General features: G+C 40.5%; 1 protein-coding gene across 1 annotated transcript in view; it reads right to left on the minus strand.

Annotated features, from left to right (window-relative positions):
• Nucleotides 1-20,536, minus strand: part of MYO16 (myosin XVI) — a 480,319-nt gene that overhangs the window by 388,636 nt on the left and 71,147 nt on the right. The window contains exons 3-4 of the mRNA XM_072782401.1: nucleotides 16,441-16,511; nucleotides 2,062-2,205 (exon numbers count right to left, since the gene is read on the minus strand). Coding sequence (XP_072638502.1) covers nucleotides 2,062-2,205; nucleotides 16,441-16,511 — 215 coding nt within the window. The remainder of the gene's footprint in view (nucleotides 1-2,061; nucleotides 2,206-16,440; nucleotides 16,512-20,536) is intronic.

Here is a 20,536-nt window from a genome sequence, read left to right on the forward strand (position 1 = left end):
TCCCACACCTCCACCACGTCTAACCTGAGGGGTGAAAACAGACTGCTACATGCTCCCTCATGCCGCCCCTCCCTCCTTTTGTCTGGTCTCAACAGAGCAGCCAGAGTGATCTTCTCAAACACAAGTCAGATCATGTCACTTCTCCACCCGAAACCCTCCAAAGGATCCCTGATTCACCTGGGGTGAAAGAAGATTCCGACACCCTGCCCCAGGGTGGGATTAGCTCAGCACCACTGCCTGCCTCTCGTCACCCTCCAGCTGCTCTGATCTCCTTGCTGTCCCACAAACACAAGCCGCCTCCACAGAGCTTGCCCCTGCTCTTCCCTCTGCCCTGTTCCAGTTTTGACCACATTTTCATGTGGTTTATGATTCACGTGTCCCCTTCTACTTGTGGCCACCCCTTAATAGTCTCTACTCCTCTCTTCCTGTCCTTCTAATAGTTCTCTCTAGTTGACATACTGTATATTTCACTCATTTACATATTTGTTTTCTCCTGCTTCTCCCCAGTAGAATGTAAGCTCCAAGAGGCAGGGATTTTTGCTATTTCTGTTCACTCAGATTCTCTTAGTAGAGGAAAGAAGGCACTCAAGTACCTACCCAGTTTCTCATTCATCAATAATCTTTGGAAAATGGAAAGAATATTGGGCATGCAGCACTGAATCAAATACAATGGTATTTAATTCTGGAAAGAAGACAAGTATTTCTTTTGATATTGTTGACAGGAACACATTCCTATAGGAATTACAATTTTTATAACAATGTGTTTCATCTATATTTATTTAAAAGTAAGATATTCCGTGGATAGATGGCTGGACTGGCTATTACACATTGTCAAGGAGACTAGTCAGACTTGCTTAATCCACTAATCAAATGCCTCAGTGGTATCCTTACTTGGCTTGCTCCTGTTTGGTTTTGCCATATTCTATAATGTAAATGTCTTTTTGCACTGCATAGCACCTAGAACAGAGTGGTTATTCAACAAATACTTGAATGAATGAATAAGTTGTAATTTCCTCAAGGGCAGGAATTATGTCAAAAATAGTAATAAAAAAAACAGTAATCAATAAATATAAATTAAATGATTAGTAAATGAAGGTAATTACAGAACATAACTATCAGAAATACAACTTTGTACATGATGTGAGAAAAGAGGCACTGCAGAATCATGAACATGCTAATTTGAAAACTAAAGATTTAACTCCATGATCATTCAAATAAAACCAGTTTCTATTTCTCAACCCTGTCTGGCAAAGAAAAGCCCCATCACCAGACACTGAGATGCGCATGTTTTTAAAAATAATTTCTCAAAATCTTTGTTAGAGTTAAACCCTCTGGAAAAAAAATCCCAAATCTCAGTTCCAAAATAATTAAGATATGTTGTGAGGATCAATGTCAAGGTCTAAGCTATAATCGAAAGCAATAGCATCAAATAACTCTAGTGTTTTCATTTTCTTTTTTTTTTTAAGCTTTTATTTATTTATTCATGAGAGACACACAGAGAGGCAGAGACACAGGCAGAGGGGGAGCCCAATACAGGACTCGAGCCAGGACCCCAGGATCATGACCTGAGCCAAAGGCACACACTCAACCACTGAGCCACCCAGGTGCCCCATGTTTTCACTTTCTTGTAAAGAAATGTTGTAGACAGGGACTTACTAGATGTAAGCAAGAGAATAAGATTCAAAAGATGTCATATCTCATTACTGTATGCCTAACTGGCTCAAAATTAAGAGAATGGATTGAAAGAAATAACACTTATGAAACCATTTTAGTTAGGACTCACTTGCAAAGTATTAAGGCATATAATTTCCCAGAAAAAAAGTCAGAGGAGTAGAGCTTCATATGACATCCACACAATCTGTTTGATGAACTCTGACCCACAACATTAGTATCTAATTATCTTGTAACTCCAATAAAATTAAGGATGACATATATATATATATATATATATATATATATTATCAACCAAAGTATTACATACTGTGAAATATTAATAAAGTATAAAGCATTTTATACACCATCAAACATTCAGATGGTAATAAACTGAGTTGCTTTACTTACTAATACAAGCAGCAGGACAATATCAGGGTTGTCACAAGCACAGGCAATGTGCATTGGTGTCCAAAAGTCTTCATCCTGGTGGTTGACATTGACCCCTCTGTCAATCAGGATCTCTGCGATGAAGGCATTATCATACCGAGCACACTGAAAGAAAGGGGGAAAAAAAAAGAAAATATTTTGAACTATGATAAGGTTTACTGCAAATGTCCATGGATAAAAACTTCAATGCCAATTTAGAGGCTGAGAAGTGAGGCTAAATGGGGCTAAATGTTCTCCAACTAACCTATAAGTAAGGAACATATAGAGGATGGATGACTCAAGGGAAGTGGTGTCCACAGACAGTGGAAATAAAACTAAGGACAGACATTAAGAACAGGGAAAAATTTCACTATTTGGGTCTTCCTCATTTGTAGACAGGATTACTAGAAAATCTTCAATCATTCACCACAATTATCTCTCTGAAATACAGATTTGATCACATGATACTTCTGCTTTACAACAGACATAATTTGTCATTGAATTTTGTCAAAGAATAAACTTTTATCACTTTATTGCATCCAAGATAGAGAAGAGCCTTCATGGTCCTACCAAACTCATCTCCCATCCTATAAATGCTACCTTCAGCCTGGTTGCATAAGACAACTAAAAACTCCACAGTGCTAGCTTTTAACAGTTACCTACTGTAATTCTAAAATCTTCTAACATAAATTTGAATCAATATATTTTATAGAAATTTCATGGTCTACTAAATCAAACTCTCCAGGAAATTGTTTTACTTTTATTTTTTGATTTACTATTTCTAGGTAAAACTCATACAAATATTATAACTCAGAGCTGATTCCGAGGGTGCATGATCTCTGTAGTCATGCTTAAATGGATCGAGCATGTGGTTGAATGCTCTACTGTCAGCATCATAAATTTTTAATAATTATTGAAGAATCCCACATATTCATTTTGCCCTGGATCTTATTAATTATCCAGTCCCAGTGTAAGTCTAATTTTCAAATATTTATATCTATAGGCATACCTTAGTGTCAAATGCATATTTGCTAAACTAGTTTTTTTAAAGGATCTAAGCTAAATAAGCTAAATATTTATTAGTAAAATTTCTGGGTTGAAACATATATGCTTTTTATAGGATTTAGATGCATAAAATAAGTTCCCTTCGCCTAATCAATGCGGTACTGTGCAGGGGCCCAGAGGGGGATATGAGCCCTGAGCTGAATGTTGCTTTACTCCCACCTAGAAACATTAAACTCAAAATCAAACTGCTTCCTAATAACTTCAATGCCCCCCAAACAGAGCTCAAGATTATTTACAGAAATATAAAAATATTCAGGGGCACCTGGGTGGTTCAGTCAGTTAAGCATCTGACTTTGACTCAGGTCATGATCTCAGGGTCCTAGGGTCCAGCCCCTCGTCAGGCTCCCTGCTCAACGGGGAGCCTGCTTCTCCCTCTCCCTCTGTGTTCTCTCTCTCTCTCTCTCTCTCAAGTAAATAAATAAAATTGTCAAAAAAAAAAGTCTAAAAATATTCAGTACCCAACAAGGCAAAATCCACTACATTTAGCATTCAAGAAAAAATGACCAGATATACAAGAAACCAAACAATTAGGACCCACAAGGAGGAGAAAGAGTGATCAATGGGAACCAACCTAGAAGCGACACACCTGTTAGAATGAGGTGTTAGAATCTGTGTGTTAAAACTGTTATGGTAACCACATTCCACATGTTCAAAAAACTGGGAAACTGTTGAACATGGTAAGCAGAGACATGGAAGACAGCCAAAAGACTCAAATTTAATGCCTGGAGATGGATCTACCATGGCTGAGATAAAAAACATACCCAACGGATGGGATCAACAATGGACTGGATGTCACAGAAGACAAGACTGGTGAACCTGAAGACAGTAATGTGGATTACACAAAGTGAGACAGAGCACAAAATGAGTTTAAGTGACCAGAGCATTGATGAGCCATGGGCAATCTCCAGATAATAACCCAACAGACTGATAGCACTGGAAATGGGGACTACATGGATTGATTTATATTTTTCTTATTCTTCAATTTGCACTAGAATTAGTAACTAGAAGAGAGTCCAATTTTTAAAATCAGGGACAAGATTTGAACTGATAGGGACGCCTGGGTGGCTCAGCAGTTGAGGGTCTGCTTGTGGCTCAGGGCGTGATCCCGGGGTCCTGGGATTGAGTCCCACATTGCGCTCCCTGTGAGGAGCCTGCTTCTCCCTCTGCCTATATCTCTGCTTCTCTCTGTGTGTCTCTCATGAATAAATAAATAAAATCTTAAAAAAGTATATTTGAACTGACATTTCACGAAAAAAAGAAAGAAAAAAAAAAAACAGACCTATGAGTTGTGGTTCACAATCATAATACAGTCATGAAAGAACATTCCTATCTTCCTCCAGTACCTGGCAGTCTCAAGCACGTACAGTCAGTGCAGTGCAAAATCACCGTGCAGGTTCGACATGAAGGAAGATATACACAGGCATCAGGTTTGGGATACACGAAGCACCAGGGCAATGGCACACATGAACTCTGAGGGATTAGTTTCAGTTTTGAACTAAGATCTTTGCATATGTGATATATTGCATCATGTGTAACAGTAATGAGGACACTATGACCCATGGCCCCATCCACAGTAGCTGCAGGTTTGGGTAAAATGACTAATAAGATGAGGATCAGAGTATAAAGGATCAATAAATAGGTTTTAGAATTGGGGCCTGGATCCAATTTCTTTCAGGCAATTCATGTGCAGGCAATTCCTATTCTGCTCTCTTTATCTTTTTGATAACTCACTGCAAAATCAACAGTGATGTGACCTGTCAAGATACCCTCAACCTGCACCTCAGGAATCCACATTTACAATTCAAAGATACCTACAGTTTGGCTTTTTGGTGTCTTTTACCAAAAGAGTTAATTAGATACAGTGTGGAAAATGATATGAGCTTCTCTCAAGTAATGTAATTTTGAGATTCACATTTCAGAGGATCATGAATAATAATTTGACAGCAATAAATACCTTCTAATCACACTTGTCTGAAAAGATTATGATGGTTGAACATTCCTGTTACAATGTTCTTACAACATTATTGTTAGATAGTAAACCTCATTCTCACTAGAAAGAATTTTCTTCCAGCTAGCAAATCTTCCTCCTGATTCAGGTTGTTCTTCATCATTTCAACCGACTTCTGGCAACAGTTCAGAGCACCAAGAAGGTGGTTGAACCACCACGAAGTCCCCTTCAGAAAGCTCTGACTCTACCAGTTGTCTCCCCTGGCCTCCTGGAGCCAAGGCTCCTGGCTCCCCCCATCACCTTCCTCTGCCTCTTTGGTCCAGTCAGGACAAGCTACATAATCTGTGAGGCCCAGTGCAAAATGAAAAAGTGGAGTCTCTTATTCAAAAATGACAAAGAGGGGCCCTGGGTAGCTCAGCAGTTGAGCGTCTGCCTTCAGCTCAGGGCATGATCCCAGGGTCTTGGGATCGAGTCCTGCATCAGGTTCCTGCCATGGGGAAGCCTCCTACTCCCTCTACCTATGTCTCCCTCTCTCTCTCTCTCTCTCTCTCTCTCTGTGTTTCTCATGAATAAATAAATAAAATAAATAAAATCTTTTTAAAAAATGACTAGGGGGACACCTGGGTGGCTCAGCGGTTGAGTGTCTGCCTTTGGCTTGGGTCATGGTCTTGTGGTTCTGGGATCGAGTCCCACATTAGGCTCCCTGCATGGAGCCTGCTTCTCCCTCTGCCTGTGTCTCTGCCTCTCTCTCTGTCTCTCATAAATAAATAAATTAAATATTTTTTAAAAAAATTTAAAAATATAAAAAATTTTTTAAATGACTAAGAATGTTGGGACATCTGGCTCAGTTGGTTAAGCATCCGACTCCTGATTTTAGCTCAAGCCATGATCTTGGGGTCATGAGATCAATCTCCATGTCAGGCTCTGTGCTGAGTGCACAGTATGCTTAAGATTCTCCCTCTGTCCTTCCTCTATGGTCTCTCTCTCTCTGATAAATAAATACATCTTTTTTTAAAAATGACTAAGAATTTTAAGATGGTGACAGCATGAAACCAAGCACGGGCTCTGCAGAGCACAAAGCCAGAGTGACCATGTGGACCAAGTGCCTGTGAAGCCCACCATGAATTGTTGAGCCTCTTAATCAATCTGCCCCTCTCCCAGGGCCCTCAAGTCCACACACTGCATTTCCTTCTAGTGAACCTCTGGAACCTAGTCCATTTCGAAGAAATTCTCCTCACCTAGAAATGTCCACAGAACCTAAATCTATCTCTCTGGAAACACAGGCTCTCCTGCAGCCTTCTCCATGCTAGACACAATTCTTCTCCCATTGGGCCCTGAAAAAGCTTGGCCATTTTCTGAAATTATTATTATTTTTTTTTTAAAGTAAGCTTTACAGTCAATGTAGGGCTTGAACTCATGACTGCAAGATCAAGTGTCCCGTGCTCCATCAACTGAGCCAGCCAGGCTCCTCTGAGCTTACTGATTCTTACTGATTCTTACCCACTCTCCTTACTCTGCTTCTTTCTAAGAATCATTCTATCCTTGCATACTACCCTTCTTCTCCCCCCAAAAGGGTCACTCTCCTCTTTTATCAAAGTTAGAGACTACAATCACAGTCATCCCCACAGTCCAAGTGCATCAGCAACAGTGGTTACTCACTTTCTCTGGAAGTGTAAAGTGTCTTCCCTCCAGGACTCCAGAAACCTCCACTACATTTTACTTTAATGACCGCCCTCCTGGGGCTTGCTGCCACCAAGACTGGATCCACGCTAGATCCCAAGTACTAAATCCCAATATCCCAGTCCATTATCAAAACATTGCATTCTGCCTCCTAAAGCATGCTTAGAGAGCAACACCACAGATAGTGCCTTCCTCCAAGACTGTTTATTGAGTTGCCAAGGATTAGTGACAAGGACACTCTTCACACTAACTCAGCCGTCCACACCTTCTCAGGGAGTGCATTCTTTCACTGGAATTGTTTCTAAACAAAGGTAACGTGCCTCATCTGTGAGACTTCTGTTCATGTCTTTTGCCCATTTCATGATTGGATTGTTTGTTTCTTTGCTGTTGAGTTTAATAAGTTCTTTATAGATCTTGGAAACTAGCCCTTTATCTGATACGTCATTTGCAAATATCTTCTCCCATTCTGTAGGTTGTCTTTTAGTTTTGTTGACTGTATCCTTTGCTGTGCAAAAGCTTCTTATCTTGATGAAGCCCCAATAGTTCATTTTTGCTCTTGTTTCGTTTGCCGTCGTGGATGTATCTTGCAAGAAGTTACTGTGGCCGAGTTCAAAAAGGGTGTTGCCTGTGTTCTCCTCTAGGATTTTGATGGAATCTTGTCCCACATTTAGATCTTTCATCCATTTTTAGTTTACCTTTGTGTATGGTGCAAGAGAATGGTCTAGTTTCATTCTTCTGCATGTGGATGTCCAATTTTCCCAGCACCATTTATTGAAGAGACTGTCTTTCTTCCAGTGGATAGTCTTTCCTCCTTTATCGAATATTAGTTGACCATAAAGTTGAGGGTCCACTTCTGGATTGTCTATTCTGTTCCATTGATCTATGTGTCTGTTTTTTGTGTCAGGATCACACTGTCTTGATGACCACAGCTTTGTAGTACAACCTGAAATCTGGCATTGTGAAACCCCCAGGTATGGTTTTCAAATTCTTTTTTTTTTTTTTTTAATTTATTTATGATAGTCACAGAGAGAGAGAGAGGGGCGCAGAGACACAGGCAGAGGGAGAAGCAGGCTCCATGCACCGGGAGCCCGATGTGGGATTCGATCCCGGGTCTCCAGGATCGCGCCCTGGGCCAAAGGCAGGCGCCAAACCGCTGCGCCACCCAGGGATCCCCAGCTATGGTTTTCTTTTTTAAAATTCCCCTGGCTATTCGGGGTCTTTTCTCATTCCACACAAATCTTAAAATAATTTGTTCTAACTCTCTGAAGAAAGTCCATGGTATTTTGATAGGGATTGCATTAAACATGTAAATTGCCCTGGGTAACATTGACATTTTCACAATAATAGTGAAAGGGCATAGAAGGGAAGGGAGAAGAAATGGGTAGGAAATATCAGAAAGGGAGACAGAACATGAAGACTCCTAACTCTGGGAAACGAACTAGGGGTGGTGGAAGGGGAGGAGGGCGGGGGGTCAAGGTGAATGGGTGATGGGCACTAAGGGGGGCACTTGACAGGATGAGCACTGGGTGTTATTCTATATGTTGGCAAATTTAACACCAATAAAAAATAAATTTATTATTAAAAAAAAACATTCTTGAAAAAAACAAACAAAAAACAAAAACAAAGGTAACGTGCCTCAGTGCACAAACCCCAATACAGTATGTGTTACTGATTGAGCTGAAAAGACCCTAAAAAACATAGAAACCAAATAACAAATACAGACAATCTTAAATTTAAAATGTTCTGTCTTTTCCTTACATCTTGTCATAAAGGATATTTTATGTATTTTAGTTCCTTTTTTCTTAGATTTTTATTTATTTATTTGAGAAAGAAAGAATGATAGCAAGAGAGAGCAGGAGTAAGGGGAGGGGCAGACGGAGAGGGAGAAGCCGACTTCCCACTGAGCAGGAAGCCCAATGCAGGGCTCAATTCCAGGACCCTGGGATCATGACCTGAGCCAAAGGCAGACACTTTTAACCTACTCAGTCACCCAGGTGCTCCTGTATTTTAGTTCTGGTTGTCTAATGAGCATGTCCTGAACAATTTTGAAATTTATCACTCAGAAAACCAAAAGTTTTATATGAACACTGAATTCACACAGTAAATTCCCTGGTTCATACATGAACTTTATCTTTTGCAAGTTTTTGGTTTTCTTTTTGAAACATGGGTCAGACCTCTTCACATTTCCCAATGTCTATACATCTTCAGGGCACACTTCCCTTTTTATTCCTCTATGTTGATTTCAAAACCACTAGGGTAGAAGAGACTAGCAAAGTGTTACCAGGACATCTAATTTGATCTAGATATCAGTTATTGGGTGGATATCAGATGCTAAGCACAGTTCTACTATTAAACAAACAAACAGAAATTATCTCTGAACTCTCTGGAAGCTGTGGGGAAAAGGGAAGCAATATGCCTTATACAATCAATTTGTATTAATATTGTCCATTTTCCTTGACCTGTATTTATGGGTTCTCAGTAGTTCAAAAACTTTTTTACAACCAGAGACAGAGAAGACAGAGACAGAGACACACACACCCAGAGATCTGTATCAGTAGGAACATGAATTTGAATTTGTTTCAATTTTTAAAATTTTTGAAATCTCTCTAGAACTTCCATATGGCCCCTTGTGCTGAACATCAATCCCACTGGCCACTCCTCTCAGCCAGTGCCTAGATCTGTACAAAATCACTTCTACTTCTCTGCCATCATCTCACACTGAAGGCTCGTACTCATTATAAAGTCATCTTGAACATACTTCTCATTTTCGCTTTTCATGTACAGATGGTCTCAGACTTACAATGGCTCAACTTATGAGTTTTTGACGTTACGAAGGTGTGAAAGCATTCTGAATTTGGATCATATCTGGGGCTGGTGACATGCAGTTCAAGCCCCTTTCACGATGCTGGGCAGCAGCCGCAGCTCCCAGGCAGCCACGTCGTCATGAGCGAAGACAACTCATACACTGACAATCATTCTGCATCCATGCAACCCTTCTGTGGTGTCACTTTCAGTAGAGAATTCAATAAAATCACATGAGATATTCAACACTTGATTAGAAAATTGGGTTTGTGGTCAATGATTTTGCCCAACTGTAGGCTAATGTCAGTATTCTGAGCATATTTAAGGTAGGCTAGGCTATGCTACAGTGCGCAGTAGCAAATGCATTTTTAATTCAACTTACGTGGCTCATCCAGACATAATCCCATTATAAACCAGAGAAGATGGCGTTTCTTCTCGCTGGCAAATCATTGTACTACAGATTACCTTGCCATACCGATTACCTCTCCAGATTACCTCACCAGAACCCTCTGAGCTGGATCATAGTTACTGTTTTCCACCTGCATTCCAAACATACATACCTTCCAGCCAATTCAACCAAAACCTAATTATAAAACAGGCTATTACTAAAGTGATTCAGATGTACCACTAATGCACATCCAGGAATTTTAAAATCCTAATATAAATAAATAAATAAATAAATAAATAAATAAATAAATAAATAAATAAATTCCTAATAAAACTTTTATCCTAAAAAAAAAAAATTCTTTTATCCTTTTAAGTGAATATAGGCTCTGCTTCTTCAGCTACAACATTGGTTTGCCTCACTTTGAATCACCAAGATTTTATTAGGCAACAGTCTATTCCAGGCACAGTGCTTGGCAATGTACATGTAATGTTCAATGACATAGTAACTGCTCTGGGGAAACTGACAACCCAGTTGAATGAAATTGGGGGTGTTCAGAGCATTCTAGATTCACAGTGGAGGGTACCCAATAGACTAAAGAGAATTGGACACTACAGTATGGGACACTCTCAGCACAAGTCTTGAAGGATTTGGTGGGGGACACAGGGGCTGAGACATTCATAATCCATTAACTATACATTGAAGATCTACCACGTACCCAAGACTGTGCCAAGCCAGAGAGTTGGTAATATGGTCTATATATTGTCCCCAGTTAATAGCCAAATTCAAGAAGGCAACGCAGTCAAAAGAGGTATGATAGGGAAGTCCATTGAACTATGGGGCGATCTCTGAGGAGCACCCCAAAGTGGGAAACAGCATGAACAATCTGGAGGAAGAATGAAAATAGCTCTTTGGGGAATTATTTGTCATTTGGCATGCAAAGCCTTTCTGAGAGGGTGAATTTCAGACTGCGACCTCAGGGAAAACCTTTCTGGGTGCAACTTCCAGGTTCCCATAGGAAAGGCTCTGTACCAGTGCTCTAAATGCTGGTCGACTAGGATTTTTCTCAGAAGGGCTCCCAGTTCAAAGACATCTGTAAAAAAATTTTCACCTTTCTGCCTTTACCCTGTCGTGAAGGATTCTGATTTCAATAGTGTTCTACTGTCGCAGAGATAAAACAACACAAAACACAAATCTCACTGGTAAACTGGTACCTTTACTAGGGAATTTTTTAGAATTTGCTGCTGAATGACTAGTCTTGTGTTATATATTTACTCAAAAGTTGAAAATTCACTCCCCTCAGTTCCTGGTGGCATTCTGAGAAATGCCAGAAATTACACTTTTGTTGCCTTCTCACCCCCCCAAGTCATGAGCACTGGCAGTCCAAATAAAAATATAACCATCATGTAGAACAAGGGTATCACTTTCATTCAAGATTCAGATGGGTACTGTATTCATGATCAAAAATTCTGGATTTGGGCCTTCCAGTTATGGATGCCATGATTTCCAAAGACCAAAGAGATGTTGGATTTTAAAAAGTAAAGTCCAGTCAGAAATTTGAGTCTTAATAACATCCTTGGAAAAATCTAAAGGAGTCACTATTTCCAATCCATGGAAACTCTGCTTCTGGTTTTCCAACACTTTCCAGCATCATGCTCAGATATAACAATGGTTGGGATCTCCTATTCATTGACATTATCCTTTTGTGTCCATCTTGTTCCTTCAATTATATCTCTGCTTCCTGTTGCACCATCCTGTATGGATGTCCCCCATTCCTCATCACCCAAGAAACTTCCAGGAAAGGCCCCTTGGAAAGGGCATATTTTCTTCTGTTATGATTCATTTTCTCACCAACACTTACACTCATAGCTTTTTCCCTTTGCTTTCAAGAGCAAAGGAGGGTAGAGTTACATGGTCACCCACCACACATCTATTGAACATTTTTGCTCTTTATTTTTTTATTTTTATTTTTTTAGAGATTTTATTTATTTATTCATGAGAGACAGAGAGAGAGAGAGAGGCAGAGATAAGGCAGAGGGAGAAGCAGGCTTCATGCAGGGAGCCCGACATGGGACTCGATCCCAGGTCTCTAGGATCTCGACCTGGACTGAAAGTGGTGCTAAACCGCTGAGCCACCCGGGCTGCCCCATTTTTGCTCTTTAACCTCTAGACCAGTTTTAAATAAAATCTTTCTAATAAATACATAAATAAATAAATAAATAAATAAATAAATAAATAAATAAATAATAAAATAAAATCTTTCTTTAAACATTTCCTCCACAGTCCTAATATTCTGACTCTTTTCAAAATATAATATTTTAATCTTCCCTCTGAAAGATACTAAGATGTGGAACAGCTGCAACTGCATTAATTTGCTAATTTTCTCCGCTTCCTCCAGTGCCTGAAACTTGAAAGATGTGTACAGTGAAGCCCAATGAGCAGCCAGTTCAGACACCAGACTTTCTTATAAGAGCAGGAAGTGATCAAAACAGAATTTAAGCCTCTAATAAAAATGCACTCATCACTACTTTTTATTAATTTCTTTTATTATATGAAACATACATGTAGGGACCCCTGGGTGGCTCAGTGTCTGCCTTTGGCTCAGGGAGTGATCCTGGGGTCCAAGATCGAGTCCCACATTAGGCTTCCTGCATGGAGCCTCCTTCTCCCTCTGCCTGTGTCTCTACCTCAATCTCTCTCTGTGTCTTCTCATGAATAAATAAATAAATAAAACTTTAAAAAAAGAAGCAGACATGTAAAATCAAGGACTTTGTCTCCTTTCCCCAACCTGAGTCATTGTTAAAAATTTGTCTAGGCTTCCAAGATTTTCTCCACTTTTGAAAAAGATGCTCCCCCTTCTCTCTCATCTCATCTACCTGTCTGTACTTTATATATCATTCTCTAACCTGCATGTGATATTTACCACTATGTCATGAACGTATTTGCATATCTGCTGTAGCTCAATACTTCTGACACCTACATGGGTCTCCACTGGGAAAAGGCCTGTCTTTATGTTAAACGAGAATTTACCAGGTCAAAGAAAGAGCAGTTCCTACTTCTAACATATTCCACTTAAGCTTCATTGTGGTCTGCTGCTGTCACAGGACAAGACTAAAAGAATTTGCATTTCATGTTTCATTCGAGAGGGTTTGGCCACCCTCAGGAGCTCCTTCTCGAGAGCTCATTTATTAGATATCATAATATAAAACCCTAGGCAGTGGTTTAGCAAAACCTATGTGATTCTGTTTCCAAATCCACAAATATCATACTTCTTCCACAGATTTCAATCTGAGTGTTCATCTATATTGCCCTCCTGGGGTGCAGATACTGTCACCTGCTGTCATTACTTCCCTTCCATCCATCATAGGGCTTAGCACCTGCTATCTGTCTGATACATAAATTATTTGCTGAAGGGTAGGTAAACAAGCCAATCCAGGGGTATTTGTTGAAAATTTTAAAAGAAGATAAAATTAAAGATTTTATATGATAAAATATACTAAAACCTGCTTCTCAGATATCTACCTGCACAGGATGGGAATTGCTAATCTCCAATATCAAAGTTCTCCTGGCACTTCTAAGAGAAATGTACCAAAATCTACACTTCAAATCAGGAACCCAATGAAGGATAATTGAGTTAAATAAACAAAAGTCTGGAAAGCTCACCAAATTCCACAGCTTTTTCTCGATGGCCCACACAAACATGCGCTGCCTTTTTCCCAAAGGCGTTGATCTAAGCATCTATAATTAGAGCTTCAATGCTGATAACACATCAGGCTTCATAACACTGGGTGCCCCATAAGTGGGGCCAATAGTAGAGATGCTCACACTTGACATTTCAGATGGCGAAATTGCCTTTTTCAGTACCTAAGGCATGTTGAAACCCTGTAATTTTGTTTCTCTGGCAACTCACAATTTTTCATTTGCTTTTATTTACTCAGGCACCCCAGGAAGGAGGAGACTCGGCGCTGAGCCTGGGGTCTCTTGGCCATCCCTGGGCTTTCTCACGTGCACTCGAGCTCCACCATCCCTCTATCTGAGGCTCGCAGCCCATGCCTAACAGTATGAAAATGCAACATATCTGCAGTGAACAGAGAGTTAATAAGTGTTTCCCTCTGCCTTATCATTTTAATCCTCTCATTTCATTTTCCTTCTGCTTCCACCATTTCTGAGTCTTTATACTCTATGACCTGGGCCTCAAATAACGGACTTCTCATTAGCCAAAGGGTTCCTTATGTTCTTGGATCCCATTCATTCATCCGTTCATTCATGGATGACATATCGAGTATTTCCTACACATCACACCATCACACACTAAAGATATAAGAGTATCTAAGACAGTCACAGTTTTTGAAAATTCAATCTATCAGAAAGAAAAGGCACATTATCCATTAATTATGACCCATCATGACACAATCTGTAGCAGAAGCAAGGGTCATGTACTAGGAAATCTTGGAAAAAAGAGTAATTATGTCCGATCAAGAGGGCTGGAGACGATGTCAGAACTGTTTTCTCAAGTCAGGAGTGGCCTCAGTATGGTCCTCTGCCACTACCTCCAGTTTACTCCTCTTCTAGGTCTGCTGTAATCAGTGGTTTATTTTTTTTTTCTCCCTTAGAAAACTAAACTCCATATGGTCACAGAATGCATTCTGAACCTCTGCACCCCTAAGGGCAATCATAGCATCAGACATTAATTAATTAATTAAGTTGATGCATTAACTTCCCTACTCAATCAATCTACTGAGCATCTACCAAGTCCTGGGCACTTCCCCAGGCATTGTAGATACAACAGGCTGCTGAGAATATGCCCAGTTCTCGCTATCAGGGAGCAGATAGTCTAATAAGCAGAACATAATCACATGGGTCTGTAATCTGGTGGCACCCGCACACTATAATGAAGCCAGATGAAAATCAAGTTGATTGTAGAGTAATGGTGATAGGCTGCTATATGCTATAAGGCAAGCCAGGAAAGGCTGTTTTGCTGGATGACTTGAGCAGAGACCTGCAGAGCAATTTTCCAAGTGGAAAAGATGGGGAGAGTATACATGGTGGGAATATGGTGGGACCATAAGGAGGCGTGAGAACAAAAGCAAAGGAACCGAGGCAGGGGCCATGGTGGGGGCAGGTCATGGCATGGCTCTATGTAGGACTTTGGGCTTTTCTTTGAGTGGAAGGAAAGCTTGTAGGGTATTCTGATGGAGAAGAGATGTTGATCTGGTTTCTGTGTGGGAACAGCCTGCAGGGGAGGCAAGGATGGGACGAGGAGATGAGAGAGGATGCTGCTTATCCTGGGAAACGGATGATGCTTTAGGAGCAGATGGCAGTGGTCTAGATGAAGGGACACAGTGGCATTTACATCAGAGGTCCAGAAAGCAAGCACTGACTTGTCGACTGCTAAGATGCACTTTTATGTGCTCATTACAGGCAAACGCATTTTATATATAAAGCAGTGGGGATGTGTGTGTCTCTCTCTCAAACACACACATGCTCAATAATAACACATTTTTGGCAATATTAACAATAAATTCACATGATTTTTTTTTTTTTTTTTTTTTTTTTACAGAAAAGGTCGGTCTTCCAGTTAGTCAAATTAGAATGACAGTGTGTTCTCTGAAAACTTCAATGAGCACCTTGCAGGTATCACTGGGGAATATATGTGGCAAGAACACTGCATGTGTCCTCGGAGGCCAGAGCTAAAGCTCTCTATATACTGTCTGTTACTATGTGAACCTGGCCAAATTGTTTCAATACTTCTGTTTCTCAGTTTCTAACTAGGAAAGTCACACAGGCATATTCCCAACCACACAGAGCTATGGTGAATAAAAAATTAATTTATATCAAATGCATCATAAATCATACACTATAACATATATATTGATCAATATCTAACATACCAAAGACACTTTACAGCTTAGAAGTTATTTTCATATCTATCTGATCATCACAATGCATGCTGTGAGGTATATACATCACAATAAATACTCTGAGTACAATAGCCAGGATCATATTCCCATTTCACAGATGGGAAAAATGAACCCCAGTGAGCTTAAGCATCTCCTCAAACTTCACAAAAGTAGTAAATGTGCATGAAGTTACATGTGAGAAGAAAAGACCAAAAGCAGCTGTCATGTGATCTAATTCTCTCCTGATCATCTTTTACTGGTTCAGTTAAAAATTTAATAGAAGGCTTTTATCAGTAAAAATTTCTGGCACATGAGCCTAATACAGTGTTTTCTCGCTTATGCAATTATTTATTTTTTAATTCACTTGCTTCATTTTCAAAAGATTCTTCTTTAGGGCAGAAGTTCTAACTCCATTTGTTAAAGATTAATTACAAACTCCAGCATAGCAACTAGTAAATACTGCAGCTCGTTATCCAAGCCTGATCATTTGAAAGCATCATGTTTTGATGATCATTTAGCTCTTGAGTTTTGAGCCCAGAACTGATTCTCCTCTCTGGCCGGCCCCAGTCAAGGGTTCTCACCAGATGCAGCAGGGACCCTCCTGAGGAGACAGGGGTGTGCGGATCCGCGCCCTCCTTCAGGAGCCGGAGTGCTGAAAGATCAAAAGGGAAGGCAATTAGAGTATGTGCTTCGCCCACCCCGGGAACCCAAACCCGAGCCTTTCATTAATATATCTCAAATGCAAACTGCCGTCAAAGCCAATGCGGACACATTAACCACCCTCTGACCTTTCTTGCTGTATATGTGATCAGTGGCGTTTGTCTTCATACCCACACTTGTAACTCAGTCTGTCCATGTAATTTCCTATTACAGCTGCACAAAGCATTCAGAAAGGGGAGCACATTCTTACCGTTTATTGTTTCAAAGTGTCTAGTTTGTCTATCCTTTGTAGGGCAAAATAGTAAAAAAAAAAAAAAAAAATACTTCAGAGGTTCATGGAAGCATTGGTTCACTTATCTTTCATTTTTTTAAATCTCACTAAGACCCACCAACTTAAAGTTTATTCTTTGGACATTAAACATCCCATCATACAATGGCCTCTAGGCAATGTGTCCACCATTCTCAAGAAAGACAGTGGGACAAAGCCATTTCACTCTAAATTAATAAGGCCCAATAGGTCAAAATACATGCCAATTATCAGAATAAATGCACAGTTGGAAGATGACCTGTGTTTCCATTTGGACAGCAAAGGTGAATCCATTATAACAAGGAATGCCACCAGCAGGAAGAGATTGTTATATTCTATGCTCCTCACCACTAGTTCCAGGACAGGCCTCAAAAAAAATGCTCATCAATTCCCCAGAGCACCATCGTAGTTTCTGCAGTTAATAGCAGTATCAGAGTCTCAATAAAAAGCCATTCATGCATTTTCCACAAAAACTATAATTAAAGCAACAGTGACTCTTTTTTCCATTAAAACACAGACCTGAATGGAATGGCTCAAACTCCTGCCTCACTGAAGGAGTCTAATTTGTCTCTATGAATAAATAAATGAAATCTTAAAAAAAAAATTCTCAAAGACAGTAATCTTTTTTTTAAGATTGATTGATTGATTGATTGATTTATGATAGACATAGAGAGAGAAAGGCAGAGACAGACACACAGGCAGAGGGAGAAGCAGGCTCCATGCCGGGAGCCCGACGTGGGACTCGATCCTGGGACTCCAGGATCACGCCCTGGGCCAAAGGCAGGAGCCAAACCACTGAGCCACCCAGGGATCCCCTCAAAGACAGTAATCTTACAGAATCGAGGGTAACCTGGTATGTTGTGGTGCCTCCATTTGCTTACTTGGGCGTCTCGCCCCTTGGCCATCAGGAGAACTTCCAGGAAGGTAAGTCCTTCTTTGTCTTTCTTGACCTTGCTGTATTTCTAGGAGCTGTCCTGCTGTGTGGTTTGCAGATGCCCCTTCTCCCTCCCATTCCTGGTTCTCTCCGTGCACACGTATAATAAACGGACCCACTTCTGCTCCCTCATATACTTTTTGCCCTTAATCTTGAAAAGTCCATTGTCAACAACAGAAAGTTAATTAAATATATTTACCGATGGTTTCCTCAGAAGATAAATAGCACTTTGACCCAAATGTTTATTTTATTAGCAAGTGAAATTATTCATCTTGAATTAACTAATATCAATACAGGGCTTTGGAGTTGTTTTTTTTTTTTTATAGAAAAACACCTGCACTACAAATAGAATATGAAGCAGATTTTATTAGCACAAATTCATAAAATGCTCAGATTTTTAAAAAAGATGTATTCATTTATTTGAAAAAGAGAGAGCAGTGGGAAGGGGCAGAGCCCAAGGTGGGGCACAATCTCATGACCCTGAGATCATGACCTAAACGGAAATAAGGAGTTAAGACATTCAACCAAATGCACCAACCAGGTGCCCCTGCTGTCAGATTTTTGTACAATACACCATGCACATGTGTAGTGAATTATACATAATAGGAGTCATGATACACTTGTCTTGGGCTTCCACAGATTTGGCCACAAGGCCTGGCTACACTGGAAGACCTACTGATTTCTCTGCATCTCAGTTTCCTGCCAGTGGAATAACAGACAATCGTTGGACTCCTGTCATGGGGGCTTCACAGGAGTGAATGAGCCAACAGTGCAGATGTTGGTCATGCTTCCTGGTGCTCCAAACAATTTCTACTAGTATAATTACTCTGTCACAAAACCCTGTAATAATATATCCTAGAATCTGTAACTTAAGGTTTATTCTAAATTTTCTCAAAACTCTGATTTTTAAATTTTTTTTTTAAAGATTTACCCATTTACTCATGAGAGACACACAGAGGGAGACAGAGACATAACTGGAGGGAAAAGCAGGCTCCCGGCAAGGATCCCAATGTGGGACTCGATCCCAGGACCCCAGGATCACAATGTGAGCCAAAGGCAGATGCTCAACTACTGATCCTGATTTTTTAAGATTTTATTTATTTATTCATGAAAGACACACAGAGAGGCAGAGATATAGGCAGAAGGAGAAGCAGGATTCCTGCATCAGGCTCATCAGGAGGAGCCTGATGCAGGAATCAGTCCCAGGACCCCAGGATCACACCCTGAACCAAAGGCAGATGCTCAAGTACTGAGCCAGGCAGGCATCCCAACCCTCTGATTTTTTTTTTCCAACCCTCTGATTTTTAAAGCTGAATATAAGTGTAGGATATAAACAACACAGATTTAGCAGAATTCACTTGGAGGAGGAGTGTGTAATAAATCAAACACAAAAGGGGTGGAGAAGGCATTGCCTTCAATGCAGAAGGCAATGAAGAATGATGAGTGCGAGGATGGGAACACTGATTATGGTTCAGAGGACTGGGTCATGGAGGGGACGGTACATCACACTACAGGACGCGGACACCGTGTTGGGGGCAACAAAGTGGATCACAGGGTTTCCAACAAAGGAGGAAAAGACTCATTACCTTACTGTTATGGACTGAATATTTGTGTCCTTCCCAAATTCCTGTGTTGAAGCCTAATCCCCAAGGAGATGGTATCAGGAGTGGGACCCTTGGAGGGATAATTAGATAGAATGAGGTATGTAATGTGAATAGAGACCTTCTGGTGGGATTGGCTGCCTTGTATGGGGATGAAGAGACCACAGCTCACTCTGTCTGTCCCATGAGGACATGGGAAGGAGGCCATCTGTAAACCAGGAAGCAGACCGTCCTCAGAGACCAAATCCACCAGCACCTTGATCTTAGACTTCTAGCCTCCAAAACAGTGAGAAAATAGGTGTCTGTTGCTTAAACCCCCATCTGTAGCATCTTTGTTATAGCAGCTGAGCTAAGACAAGGGAGGGGGCAACACAAAGCCTAGAAGGAGTCTCTTGCTCCCACCATCTGTTTAAATTCTGAATACAGACTCAGGATCAGGCAGTGGGGTGTAGGAACCACTGCAGTGCAGGTGCAGAGCTTTGTTGTTGAGGGTACAGGACAGACTAAGCAGGCTGGGGCAGAGTGGGTGCCATACGGCAAAGAGAGGGGTCTATGGAGCACCAGCCCCATGTCTAGGGAAACCACCAGTTTGTAAGATGCAAAACATGGATGGGTGATTACAGGAGGAGGGGGAGCCACAGTGGTATACTGGTGAATGCTCCAGGATGATGGAGATCTAGATGTCTTAGATGGATGGATGGAAGGATGGATGGACAGAGGGATGGATAGATGGATAAATAGATATGCCCTGATGAGTTTATTACACATTTTATTGATATAAAGGCTGTAGAGCCCACAATTTACAAATAAATATATAATACTCAGTCTTGTAAGTGCCATAGAGCCAACTGATTCTCACAGAATACTATTGATGATTTTTGTTAAACTCTTATATCCACAGCCAATCTGTGGTTACAATTAGTGCATGTGACCTTGACATTTTGGTAGATATTTTCACACATTAATGAGTAGAGCCAGAGGTGAGCAAACTCTGACTGGCAGGCCAAATCAAGCTGTGGAATTTATACAGCGTCTGAACTAATAATGATTTTTACACTTATAAAGGGTGTATAAGAAAAAGAAGCAATAAAGAACAACCAAAAATCTAAGAAGAATGAGCAACATGGACTTTATGTGGCCCAAGAAGCTTAACATAGCTATCATCTGGCCCTTTA

The sequence above is a fragment of the Canis lupus genome, chromosome 17, assembly GCF_048164855.1.
Source record: "Canis lupus baileyi chromosome 17, mCanLup2.hap1, whole genome shotgun sequence".
NCBI classification, from domain to species: Eukaryota; Metazoa; Chordata; class Mammalia; order Carnivora; family Canidae; genus Canis; species Canis lupus.